This window comes from Falco rusticolus, chromosome 1 (assembly GCF_015220075.1).
Source record: "Falco rusticolus isolate bFalRus1 chromosome 1, bFalRus1.pri, whole genome shotgun sequence".
Classification (NCBI taxonomy): Eukaryota; Metazoa; Chordata; class Aves; order Falconiformes; family Falconidae; genus Falco; species Falco rusticolus.
The window spans coordinates 99,985,441-99,999,625 of record NC_051187.1 but is presented as its reverse complement, the minus strand read 5'-3'; the positions used below and the strand labels follow the sequence as shown (position 1 = coordinate 99,999,625).

The 14,185-nt window shown below is 41.8% G+C and overlaps 1 protein-coding gene across 1 annotated transcript; it reads left to right on the top strand.

Annotated features, from left to right (window-relative positions):
* Positions 1-104: 104 nt before the first annotated feature.
* Positions 105-11,839, top strand: LOC119149675 (toll-like receptor 1). Its single transcript, XM_037391221.1, has 3 exons — positions 105-5,059; positions 5,508-5,797; positions 8,273-11,839. The coding sequence occupies exon 3, from the start codon at positions 8,362-8,364 to the stop codon at positions 10,762-10,764; it is 2,403 nt and encodes an 800-aa protein (XP_037247118.1). The 5' UTR covers positions 105-5,059; positions 5,508-5,797; positions 8,273-8,361; the 3' UTR covers positions 10,765-11,839.
* The last annotated feature ends 2,346 nt before the right edge of the window (positions 11,840-14,185 follow it).

Sequence of the window (14,185 nt, the reverse complement as noted above, 5' to 3'; positions counted from 1 at the left end):
GTTGTTCAATGTATTTAACTTTTTGTTACAGAACCTTGTTTCTACATAGTTGTCTGTGCTGCCTCCTAACTGCAGGCAAAATTCTTATCACCTTACAGGAAGTCTCTGGAGGTTGATATAGAGATAGCAAATCATGCATGTATTTGGATGTGGATTTTGAAATACAGCTTGAAATACTGCACTGAATTTTTCTCAGCAGAATAAAATCTGGAAAAGTTGGCATAGTCATGTGGAGAATGCTTGAGTTTCTGTAGAGTTTGCAGAGCTGCATTAATCACAAAGCTTAATCAACTCGGCCACAGGACCTCTTTTGCTGAAATTAATTTGTGAGAGAGAAGGTTATGCATCCTGAGAATGTCTAGAAGTCCAGAGCCTGAGATGGTTCCTGGGTAGTGTTTTCTTAGATTCAGTGAAGCTTAAAAGGCTAGGACCCAGATACAGGAGTCTATAAACATCCAGCACTGGTGGACATAAATGGGCATTCCACAAAGGAGGACTGAGTGAGGAAGGAAGGCTGGGGTTTTTTTTCTTTAAAAAGAAAAGAAAAATAAAAAGGAAAGATGAGCTCCTTCACCTTTTGGGGCTTATAGTTTGGCACTGTTGTGAGGGAGGAGTAGTGAATTGACAATCGGAGCTCTAATTCCCATCCTCTGGTAGAGTCCTGCTACCATTTTGATCCTGAGACATACCCTTACCAAGGGGACTGAGAGGGTATCTGCAGTAACAGAACTGCCTTCATCATCATTGGCTATATCTTGAGAAACTTAACTTCCTAGATCATGCTATTTCTTTAGCTTTCTGGGTTTTTTCTTCTCAACCATACATCTTATTTTATGCTTATGATTAAAAGAATCTGTCCTTTTTAGCTGAAACAGTATCTTTTGCAGCACAGCTATGAGTTCTGATCAGAAAGGCAATAACCAGTAAGAGGCTGAAAGAATTTGCCAGGTCTTGTGACAGCAGGTAAGACCCTCTATTCATGGAGTCGTAAAGACAAGCTATGTTTACAATATTTGCTCTCCTTTATAGAAATACAGCAGACCTCTCTACCTGTATTTGTGCTGTTTTGGCTTCAAGAAAACATGGCTGGGCCCCAACAAACATTCACAGCTGCTGAAGTTGATCACAGCAAACTTTGTCTTTGCTGGCAGGAGGGGAGGTGTTTGCCATCTGGAATACCAGACTGATGACCAGCAAGCAGGAGGTGTATTTCATCATGAAGACAAGAGAAGGGATGTTAAGATGAAATCCTCATTTAGTAGAAAATGTTTGCATTTTACCTCATTCTTGTCTTCCATTGTTATTAACAATTTTTTTTTAAATTCTTGGTGGTTTTTGCCTGAGGTCTAAGCAAACTGAGGTTTCCTGACTTGAAGTCTTGAACTGTGAGCAACTGTTTATGATTTATAGGGGAAAGGTCAATTTAACACTTTTAGCTCTTTCATCCCACTTAGTCTCAAAATGAGTATAACACACCTCCTACAAAATTGCAGACATTTCATTCAGGACTGCAGAAACAAATGTTTTCTGTACTTCCTCGTTCCCGTCCAACTAATGCTTCAGTGTATGACTCATTCAACCCTTAGAAAATGGAAGATGGAACCAACTTCGCTTGGTTTGCCTGTCGCTTTCACACAACTAGGGACAGCTGGTTTGTGACATGGTGGCTTGCTTGAAAATTTTCTTGAAGAGCCTCAGAGTTTTGTCAGTAGCCCTTGAAACTTCTGTAATACAGCTAAGTTCCCCCTGCTGTGTGTGAAGCTTTAAGAACCCATATGGCTTCTTCTGTTGGCTGGAGGACAGAGAAACCTTCCGAAAGTCGGAGTGCACCAGGAATCCTTCCTGTTACTCATGTGGGAGCACATACCTGTTTCCAGAAATTAATTCTTTCAGGAGTAGAAGGTTTTAGCAGGGGTTTGCTGGCCACTTCGGAAAGAACTTGGGAACTACCTGACCTCTGGCAATGTATCTGATATGATCATAAGCAGAAATATATAATTACAGGTTTCTGATATATGTCCAAAATCCTTGAGTGAATAATGTTGGGAAGAGAGGCTTGTAATGAGCATGGGGAGCAATTAAAACTTGTATTTTGGAATGAGAAGCACACACACTATTAGATTTTTGCCCAGGATATGTGCCAAATAATTGACAGAACAGCTACACATGCAATGAATTACCACATCTAGTTTCTCTGATTCCACAGGGAAAGAATGAGTTTCTCAAGTGATACATAGCAGAATATTTCAGTTGTTTTAGCCTCTGCCATACTGTGAACAGTTTCTATAAAACCAGTTTTAATTCACAAAGAAATTTTTCCCATACGTGGGGCCACATATAGTCTCACAGCCAATGTCAACCACTTTATCTGCACATTTTGGAAAGTAGCTACCCTTTCCTGTGCACCCTGGTGATAAGAGTCTGCAGCTGGTTCTGCACTGAAATCTGTAACTGCTAATTCACGCCAGTTGTGAGGAAATGGGACTGTGTAAATGTATTCTGATGTCAGATATCAGAGCAGGTATCAGAGCAGATTCCTGGCATTTGACTAGTTATCTTGGTGACTAGCAGGAATGCTATTTTTGCGTACATAATAATATCAACATAGAAAACTGATAACATAGGGCTGAACACACGCCAAAACCTAGAAAATGTGCAGAATGAAGAGAAAATGTACTTGGGTTTATGCATATTTAAGTGGTGTGTAGTATAAAAGAAACTGAACTGCAACAGATTGGGAGTCCTGATGCAACACGGGTTGCCCTGCTGAGAGCTTGGCTCTATTTTAGCTTTGAAAATGTTACAAAGCATCATCGCTGAAGTTCCACTGCAGAGGGTTAGAGCAGGGAAAGGCACATGAGGGAAAAGAATAGGACTCTGTGGGAGGTGAGGCATTCTGCTGAGAGGAAGGTTCAAAACCTCTGTGAAACGCATGTTTTCACTTAGGGCTTCAGTTTAGCTGGTTTTTCTTTCAGAAACATTTATGGAGATTGACTAGAATGCTCATTTGTAGATACTGCTTGGTCAAGAGGAAGCAGTACTGATAAACCAATAAACGAGAAAGTTCTGTGTTCTGCAAGGTGGCTTTGTGTTACCAGTTTGATTTCCACAGCTTTGATCCTTGTGTCTGTTTATGCGTAAAGTAAGTTCCCTTCTGCAGTTCCAGTTGGAGAGGTTCTTTACACCTTTGGGCACAGTGTTGGTCCTGAATAGATTCTGATACCCTGCCAAGTTGTAGCTGCAGTTCTTCTCTGGGTAAGTAATCACAACATACAGACAGAAATGTGAAATGTGCCTTGGGGAAAGGCTGTTTGTGAAGACAGGTGCTCATTGATAGAATCAGCTGCAAAAAACCCCAGCAGTATCAGCTTCAGAAATGGAACAAGGGATCTGCGTGAGTGTATGTATGCTGACTATGGAAAGGATGGTATTTAGCTGGTACATTTCAGGATGCATGAGCAGAAATACACTGCTTTTTAGGTTTTGCCTATCACGCAAAATGACTTAGTGAACTGAAACGAGCCCCAAACAAAGCTTTTCTGAATTGGTTAGTAAAAATAACATAATGCAATGTTCCTGATGATTTAACAGAGGTATTCAGAAGTATCAGTTTTATTTTAACCAGTTGCAAATTTTTCTTTATGGCAAACTGTTTATTTGAATGTATTTTAAAGTCTCATAAAGAAGAGTGGTAAGTAAAGGCGTAGATACTTCTGCTTTTTATGGCTGTGTTGCACTGGAGTCAGCTCTGATGAAAGCTGGTGGTGTATTTGATTTTGTCCATGCAGCGATGTTTTTTCACAGATTATATTGGAAGTAAAACTGCCACTGGCTTGCATAAATGTGGTATTATTGTTCTGTCAACAAGTGCCTTAGCCTATTCATTTTGAAATGAAATGAAAAAAGAAAAAGGAAAATTTTCTTTCAGCAAAGCAAAGGGCTAAGTTCTTCCTTACAAAAGTTAAAAGATAACTGCAAAAAGAAAAGTTTCAAAGGAATCTAATGCAAGCTTGAAGTGTAACTGGCACTGGTATCTAGAATAAACTTTCATACTTCTCAGCTTCTTTAGCTGAAACCCTTCTTGTCTTCAACTCTTCTCCAAGGCACGGTTTTATGGGGTGGAGTAAGCTCTAGACTGAGTCCAGAATGGACCCAGGTGCCTCCTCTTCCCCTAGATTGCTCATGCCTGAAGGATTCATTACATAACTTCATGAATTTAATCTTAAAATTAATTCCAATTAAATAAATCTTCATTCATTTATTCATCTCTGCTTCTTTCTTCTCCGCTAATTAATCTTACTGAAGCATGTTGTATTAGTTTGGAGGCTTATGGGAGTGAGGTGTTGGTTTTGGTTATTTACATCTGCCCTTGCCATGCACTCGCTCTTTGCTCTGTTGATTTGGTCCCTAAGCTCATGCTCCTGTTCAAAACGCTAATTGAATGGCTGCTTTATTGGATTCCTCCATCCCCAGATTGCCATCCATCAATGTGCTACATTAATTAGTCTGCTTGGTGAGAAAAATACATGAGTGGGGCAGAGCTCTGCAAGAGGTTTTGATATGAAGAGAAGTTGGCAGTGAGAGTTCTGCTTCCTCTTTTCTGAGCAGAAGAGAAAATGCAGTTGACAAATTTCTAGAACATCTGTGTAACCATCAGAAGCAGAAGTGAAATTAGAAATGCAGAATTATTTAAGCAGTCTTGCCTTGGTGAATATTCTGTACTGCAGATAGGTTTATTTCCTCCTAAACCATACCGTTATGTAAATATCACAGAAGTAAATACATTTTGAGTCCAGACTGTTAAAAAGTTCCTTTCATTGTGCTCTTAATACCTGTGATGTAGGAAAATGTCAATAATTCTTAGAATTTTATAGCCTATATAATAAAACCTGGTTCTTTCTAATTCCTGAGGTAGTAATTATTAAGGCGTTAGCATCTCGTGTGAGATTTCCCTAGCTTGAACATTTCATATGTTTGAAATTCTTTTGAGGATGTTAACCAAGTATGCAGAGGACTTTTGCTGGCTCTTCACTCAAGAGATGAATTCCACACACAAAAGGTGGGTTATATTTGCTTCATTGTTTACATTTTTTTTCTTTTTGTTATACATGTTTTGGACTCCATCAAATCTCGGGTGCTGGTGTTTCATCACTGTTGTAAGATATTCTTGCATTTTGAAATTTCAGTGGAAATGCTCATCTGTATGTTGACTTTCAGCAAAGGAGAAAGGGAAAAAAACATTTGGTATGGCAATTTTCATTCTTAGCCAACTCTTAATTTAATACCGTCATAAAATAGTGTCGGAGGGATACCGTTGTTCCTTAATATTGCTTTGCTAGAGAGATCTGCTTTATTCTTTGACTGTGGCACTCTTCAGTGCTATACAGTGTGGATCATACCTTGTGTGATGCACCTGCAGTGTATAGCATAGCATGCAGAGTAAATTAAAACTCATCTGGCAATGGAGCATGGACTGAGAATATCTTTCCGGTTTTGTTTTCCTTCAGAATATTTCTTGTTTTGTTCCTGATGTCCCTTTTGCCCAGGGGGAAGTTCCTCCAGATAGTTCCAGATAAAAGTTTATTTGATTCAAGAGCTTCTCTACCGTCCTGGACTCTGAAGAACAGGGTCAACTGCTTTTTGAAGGAAGCTGGGTCAGATTTCTTTGTCTTGGTTCTTCTTGTGGGTGATACTGTACTTTGACCAACTATCCCAGCTTCATTTCTATTCTGTGCTCAGACACCCTAGCACAACTTTCTGAAGACAGGATCTGACCTCTCAACTGGATTCTATTGAGGTAGAAATTTATACTTTACTAATTTATTCTTTTATTGCTTTTGGTGATATGACACATTTTTTTGCTTTTGAATTGAAAGAAAACTTGATTAAGCTTGTTAGGAGACTTGGAGGGGCAGGGATGAGTTTTGAAATCAGTCCATCAAATTATTAGGACTAAGACAACTTACAACTTATAACTGAAAAAAAATAGGGGTTTGGGGTTTATTTAACAAAAGATTACACAATTTTAAAACTTCAGGTGTTTTACAGGAAAAAAACTGGGGATGTCTGTCTTCTGAAATGGTTTATGAGTTGCTCATCTTCTGGTTGTCTGTGTGTTGTATTTAATGCTTGACCAGAGAGTAGTGCCCAGGTCATCTTTTTTTATGATAGAACGGATGCCTCTCCAAATCTATGTAAGCTATTGATAGACATGTCCAGATATTAATTCTGCTGGACCATTTTCCATATCCACAAATTCTTTCCCTTCCTGGATTTCTTGATCCTCAGACCTAGACTTACTGTCCCTCATCATTTCTAGAGAGGTTCTTTGTCAAGTTGGAACTGTGGGATAATTTGGAAAATGTTAGAAGTTTCCTAGGACACCTAGGAAATCCCAGAGTCTTTGGAAGTGTCAAGTGGGGTTTTTTTTCAGATTTTTGGTACCACTGCTTCATATGTAGTGTCTGATTATGCTGTGGTTTTCCTGTTAACATGCTTTCAGCCAGATCGGCAATACAATATCCATGAGTGTGGTGGGTTGACTCTGGCTGGACACCAAATGCCCACCAAGTCACTCATCAATCCCCTCCTCATCGGGACAGGGGAGAAAAAGCATAACAAAAGGCTCATGGGTTGAGATAAGGACATGGAGAGATAAAGACAAATTACTGTCATGGACAAAACAGACTCGACTTGGGGGAATTGGTTTAATTTATTACCAGTCAAATCAGAGTAAGATAATGAGAAATGAAACCAAATCTTAAAAACATTTTCCCTTCACACCTCCCTTCTTCCTGGGCTCAACTTCACTCCCAATTTTCTCTCCCTCTTCCCTGCCAGCAGCGCAGGGGGATGGAGAATGAGGATTACAGTCAGTTCATCTCAAGTTGTTTCTGCTGCTCCTTCCTCCGCAGGAGGAGGGCTCCTCACACTCTTCCCCTGCTCCAGCATGGGGTCCCTTCCACAGTTCTCCATGAACTTCTCTGATGTGAGTCCCTCCCACAGGCTGCAGTTCTTCACACACTGCTCCAATGTGGATCCTTTCTATTGGGTGCAGTCCTTCAGGAATGCACTGCTCCTGTGTGAATCCCCTGTGGGGTCACAAGTCCTGCCAGCAATGCTGCTCCGGCCTGGGCTTCTCTCTCCATGGGGCCACAGGTCCTGCCAGGAGCCTGCTCCAGCGCGGGCTTCCCACCGTGTCGCAGCCTGCTTCAGGTACCCACCTGCTCTGGGGTGGGTCCCTCCCTGGGCTGCAGGTGGGTATCTGCTCCACCGTTAGCCTCCATGGGCTGAGGGGCACAGCCTGCCGCGCCGTGGGCTTCACCATGGGCTGCCGGGGAATCTCTGCTCCAGTGCCTGGAGCATCTTCTCCTCTTTCACTGACCTTGGTGTCTGCAGAGCTGTTGCTCTCACACATTTTCACCCCTCTCTGGTTGCAGTTGCACAGGGTGGTTTTTTTCACCTTCTTAAATATGCTGTCCTAGAGGTGCTACCACTGTCACCAATGGGCTCAGCCTTGGCCAGCAGCGGGTCCATCTCGGAGCACTGGCACTGGCTCCATCGAACACAGGGGAAGCTTCTGGCAGCTTCTCACAGAAGCCACCCCTGTAGCCCTCCTGCTACCAAAGCCTTCCCACATAAACCCAGTACAATAGGACAGTATAATTCCTCCTCAAGATTCTTGGCTTACTGAAAACATGGACCTCTCTGTCTGTGCTCTAGCAAAGACAAAGCTGATCAGCTTCTCTGATTGGCTGACCCTAAGGGGGTGCGTGGCCATGTCATGGGCCTTTGGGGTGTGAAGAGGAATATCCTTTGGGTCTTCTTAATGAAGAGGTTGCTTTTGCACCAGTTCCTGTGAGGGTCCATGGGACTTTTTGAGTGCTGTCCCCAAATGTATGTGGACGTGAGGAAAGAGCAGATGGGAAGCTTGTTGTGTTCTCCTTTACTCCAAAATGCATTGATGTCTGTTTGTACCGGTTTTGTATTTTTCAAGATTGTTGAGAAATTTGAATTTCTTAACATCTCTGTGTTTTAACATACTGCTGATTTTGTTCCTCCCATTATAAAGTAATTAATTTCCACTTAACTGAGATAATCAATAATTGGAATTAAAGAATGGAAGTGAGGATGATTGATAAGAACTTAGAACAAGAGTATGTAAAAATAAAATTTTTATTACATAAATTTTGTATTGAATTTTATTTTAGCAATAAATCCAAATTCAACAGTTCAACAATTCCAGCAAATTCCATGTGTTTTCTTTTCATAGGACTGAACTCATCACTGAGACATATTGAATAGAAAACAAAGATATGCTGCTGTGTTTCTGTAAAAGAACAAGATAAACCTGAAAGCATAATGAGACCACTTACAAATATTTATGTCTTCACTTGTGTCTTCACATTCACACTATGGAATAATATCCAGCCAACTGTGGAAGATGAATTTATTGCAAATTATTCAAGCAGTTTGCTAACTAATGTTCCAAAAAACATTCCAGTCCATACTCATGTATTAGATTTATCACATAATATGATCTCTGGACTTAGTATCTCAGAATTTATTTATCTTTCTGACCTTCAAGTATTAAATCTTTCTCATAATCTAATTACAGAGCTTGACTTCAGTGTCTTCATTTTTAATGAAGATTTAGAATACTTAGATTTATCTCATAATAACATTTTGAAAGTTTACTGTCAAACTCTTGCATATCTTAGACATTTAGATCTTTCTTTCAATAAGTTTACTGCCCTGCCCATCTGCCAGGAATTAGGGAACATGTTTCGTTTAGAGTACCTAGGATTAAGTGCCACAATGATACAAAGGTCAGACTTCAGGTATATCATACATTTACAGCTGCATACTGTCTTCCTTACCTTAGAATACTTTTCTCTGTACGAACCTCAGAGTCTGATGGCCTTGAATACAAGGAACCTCCACATTGTTTTTGCAGCAAACCAAAACTTCAGTTTTCCCCTCTTGTACGACGGAATGAGCACTTCAGAAAACTTACAGATAGTTAACTTAAGATACACCTTGAGCTACAAAGATTTTCCCCCTCCTTCTTTAATGCTTCTGAAGAAAATCAAGACAACAGCTCTCACGCTTGACACTGTGGACTTACAGTGGGCTATCATTTTGCAAATTTTCCTGCTTATTTGGCATTCACACGTGGAGCATTTGACTGTAAGAAATCTGACTTTTCGAGGACCACTGGTGGACCTGACTGAATATGAATTTCTAGCCTTATTAAGCTCTGTGGAACAATTAATCTCTTTGGGTGGCTCCATGAAAGTGCTAACTTTGGAGCATGTTCGTAATAAGCTTTATTATTTCAACCAGGAGATTTTATACAGACAGTTTTCGGAGATGAATATTGCCAGTTTGACAATATATGATGCATATATGCCACACATGCTTTGCCCCAATAGAACAAGCTCATTTCAGTATTTAAATTTTTCTCACAACGCCCTGACAGATGAATTGTTCCAGAATTGTGGCACACTGACAGTTCTGAAATCACTTATTTTGCAGAGGAATAAATTTGAGAGCCTCCTCAAGGTAAGCTTCATGACCAGCCACATGAAGTCACTGAAATATCTGGACATGAGCAGCAACTTGCTGCGTCATGATGGAGCTGATGAGCAATGCCAGTGGGCTGAGTCTCTGTCAGAGTTGGACCTGTCCTCAAATCAGTTGACGGATGCCGTCTTTGAGTGCTTGCCAGTCAACACCAAAAAACTTGACCTGCAAAACAATCAGATCACCAGTGTTCCCAAGGGGATGGCTGAGCTGAAGTCCTTGAAAGAGCTGAACCTGGCATCCAACAGGCTGGCTGACCTGCCGGGGTGCAGTGGCTTTACATCCCTGGAGTTCCTGAATACAGAGATGAATTCGATCCTCACCCCATCTGCTGACTTCTTCCAGAGCTGCCCAAAGGTCAGGGAGCTACAAGCCGGGCACAACCCATTCAGGTGTTCCTGTGAACTTCAAGACTTTGTCCGTCTGGAGAGGCATTCTGGGGGGAAGCTGTTTGGCTGGCCGGCAGCGTACGTGTGCGAGTACCCAGAAGACTTGCGAGGGACGCAGCTAAAGGACTTCCACCTGACTGAGCTGGCGTGCAACACGATGCTCTTGCTTGTGACAGCTCTGCTGCTAATGCTGCTGCTGGTGGCTGTCGTGGCCTTTCTGTGCATCTACCTGGATGTGCCGTGGTACCTGCGAATGACGTGGCAGTGGACGCAGACGAAGCGGAGAGCTTGGCACAGCCACCCCAAAGAGCAAGAGGCCATTCTGCAGTTCCATGCATTCATTTCCTACAGCGAGCGCGATTCATTGTGGGTGAAGAACGAGCTGATCCCAAACCTGGAGAAGGGGGAGGGCTGCGTACAGCTGTGCCAGCATGAGCGGAACTTTGTCCCCGGCAAGAGCATTGTGGAGAACATCATTAACTGCATTGAGAAGAGCTACAAGTCGATCTTTGTGTTGTCTCCCAACTTTGTGCAGAGCGAGTGGTGTCACTATGAGCTCTACTTTGCCCATCACAAGTTATTCAGTGAGAATTTCAACAGCTTAATACTCATCTTGCTGGAGCCAATCCCTCCGTATATTATCCCTGCCAGGTATCACAAGCTGAAGGCTCTCATGGCAAAGCGAACCTACCTGGAGTGGCCGAAGGAGAGGAGCAAGCGTGCCCTTTTCTGGGCTAATCTGAGGGCAGCTATTAGCTATAACCTGCCAATGGCTGATGCAAATGAGTAGCAGAGTGATGTTACTTCTACTAGTAGTGTGAGTCAGTATGTGAATAACTGTGACCTGACTGTCTTGCATTAAACTGTTAATCAATTTTTTATAGTTTTTTACATTATTCCTATTTTGTAGCAAAATGTAACTGTGACACATACAGAAACTTCTATTGCTTATTCTAGTTGTGAAGGTAGTCAGAAGTCTTCTGTAGTTGCCCATCATCAACGAAGAGAAAGAGAGAGGAATTTTCATAGTGATTACATTTATTTTTGTATACTTGGGCTGCATTTATTTCAAACTTTTCCCATTGAAAGCCATCTTTGAAAGTAATATAAATAGTGGTTGTTCAATGTCATCAGGACTGTCAAGGTATGCATTTAATTTTTGTTCTGACATGGAAGTTGTGGGGTTAAGGTGGTAGATATCTGCTTCACTGGCTTTAATCAATTAATATAAAGAAGAAAACTCTTGCTCAAATACCCCCCTGGACATTGGTATAGCATATGTCAAGCATACAGTATACCTGTACTGTTCAGCCTGTTTTCCTTTCCTGGAAGTCTTTCCCTTCATCACGGACAGAGACTTTCCTGGGTAAGAGCTGAAAGTTGGAGCCATTAATCCCTGTTTAATATTCTTCTTCCTTTATTGTACTACACATTCCCACTTGCCTAGATTTACCTACCAAGTCATGATTGCATAGAATTCACTATTTGTTGTCTTCAAAATAATAGTTACTATCTGCATTTATGAAATTTCTATAGCATTATAATATTGCTGCTTTCTGCTATGATTATATCAAGCTATACTGGGTTACTTGTTTTTCCTGTTTTTTAAAAGATAGAAGCTTGATGTTTGGAAGTGAAACCCTTTTCATCTCCAGACTCTCATTGGTCTCTATTACCTTGCGCTTTTAAATAGCAGGTGCTGAGGGTCATCATGCAGGTGAGAAAGGAGCAATTTTCATTGGGAAATAACTTCTCTTCTAAAATCAAACCAATTAATGGTATTTGTTGATAGGAGACATCTAATAATTTGCTGTATTGGGGTTTAATTTGACAATCTAATGAACCTGTCATTTTTTTATCTGTTATATTTCCTGGTGTCATTTCACTGGAGGTGTGGTGTTGTGTAATTATACTTATGGCTTAATGGAAATGCAAAGCCCTCTGATCACAGCCATGAGCGGCATGAGAGGGGAGCAAGCCAGTGAGAGGATGTGATCCTTAACACTCACTGGCGTGGCTGACTGAGCACCTGCCAGGTGTGTGTGGTGGTAGCTAGATGAAGCAGTGGACAGGAAGCTATGGGAGAGCTTTCTGGTGTCTAGAGGTGCTGAGACACCACTCTGCACCCACCTACCAGCTCAGGTTAACTGGGCATTGCAGTAGGATACAAGGTGCCTGACTGTTAATGTAGAGCTTTGGAAAGAACGGCTAAAAATCTCTATTAAGTCTTAATTTCAGGGGAAGGGAAGTTGGCTACTGACTTCTGTGATAACACATAACAGATCTCCCCCTTCCCAAAGCCTGGGCCAAGATTTCTTTGTGTACCTTAAAAAGGGATGCTAGACCCTCAGTACTTCAGTGGGAGCTGGTGGATGCAGCGTGCTTGAAAAGCAGATTATTTATGAGGGGAGAAGGTCAGAGACACATTGGAGCTTAGCACAGTGCAGGAGTTCGAGTCAGAAATTCTTTACCCTGAGAGTCACTTGTGCTTCATAGCCAGGTTGGATGGAACTTTGAACAACCTGGTCTAGTGGGAGTTGTCCCTCCCCACAGCAGGGTGTCAGAACTGGATGGTCTTTAAGGTCCGTTCCAGCCCAAACCATTCTATGATTCTGTGATTCATGGCAACCCAACACAGCAGCCAGGGGCACTGGGCACTATGGGGCACTGCTGAAAGTGCATTGCAAACCTCGTGTGCCAGCCAGCCAGTGACAGCAGGCTGCAAGGTGCTTTCCATGGAAGTAATGATGTTAAACCTGGGGCTGCAGCCTGAATGCACCGTTGGAGCTGCAACATTTCCTTCTTAACAGGTTTTTCCTAGCTGTACAGCATCCCTCTGGGTGCAGGTTCTTTACTTCCTCCGTAACACTGCTGTCTGATCTTAGGCAAGTACCTGGCTAAGCTTCAGCGGCTTCTTTCTTTCAGCTACAGCCAGAATTACATATGTCTGTAAATTAAGGCTTGCGTGCTACACAGCTCTCAGGTACGTGAGGCAGTGTGCAGTTGCCAAGGCCAGTGCACATTAAGCTGGTTGGACGTTTTGTAGCATTTATGTTTCTGGGGGTCCTCTGCACTTTGCAGTGAGGAATGCTACCAGAAAACCCGTGCCCCTCCTTCTGAAAGACTTCTCCCCATCCCAAGTGTTACAGTCTAAGAATATGACTAGCATTCACGCTTAGTGGTAATGTTTTAATAGGCTACTGGACAAGAAAAGAGGAAGGAAAATTTCTCAAATCAGGCTTTTCGGTCTCTGTCAATGTCATGCATTAGCAAACTGGGTTTTATGGCCTAAATAGTACACAGGGTCTGGGCCATGGAAGAGTCCCTCACCCTTAAGACTGTTCTGAAACTTAAGCTGTAGGTAGGTGTGGAAGGACTAGTCTGCCATGTGCATTGTTTTAGGATATTAACCCTGTAACACCCCTTTATGTTCTGTCTTTTCCTCTTCAGAAAACTTTCCTACACATGCCAAGTATTTCATTTATTTGTATGTATGTACTATACTGTACACTACAGTTGCTTAAAATACATATCTGAGTTCCTTTGATAAGACAGTTTGGTTGGTTTGTGGTTGTTTTTTTTTAAGGTAGCATTTGACAGTGTTTCTCATCCCTTCTCTCTTGGATCTTCCTTTTTTTTTCTTCCCTAAAACTCTGTTTCTGTTCAGAGGGTGTTGATTATTTTTTGTTTTGGGCAAACGTAGAAAATGCTTTTCTTCACTGTTTTTTATGAGGCAATACGCTGTTGAAGATTTATTAATTTTTTTTAAAGTGTGTTCACAGAGCTGCTTCTGGGAAAGAAGTCCGCAAGACCGACAGGACATGAGTATCTGGTTGAGCTCTTGAAATACTGTCATACTGTCGTCCCCGTTTATAAAATGGCGTCAGGTGCTCCTCACTGAGCACACAGGCCTCGAAGCACACACAACAGCAGCACTGCGCCAACTTTGTGCGGCCAGGCCAGAGCTTTAATTGTAGAGGATACGTTAAAAGCGTTTTTATGGCTAAAAATTGCAGTAAAGGCACCAAGATCGGTTTTGAATCCTGGAGCATATTTCTGTGCATGACCGCATCTGACTCACTGATAAAGTAGGACAGAGGGAACAGCGTCACTTTTTAACTACGGGAAAATAAGTATTTCGTTAAATTACAATCCCGTGAGTTTAAAGTCTACCTTTTTCTCAGGCGAAGGGTGACACCCAGTGGCCCATT

Excerpts from the sequence above, each read along its gene's own strand:
- LOC119149675 (XM_037391221.1), top strand. The coding sequence starts at position 8,362 with ATGAGACCACTTACAAATATTTATGTCTTCACTTGTGTCTTCACATTC.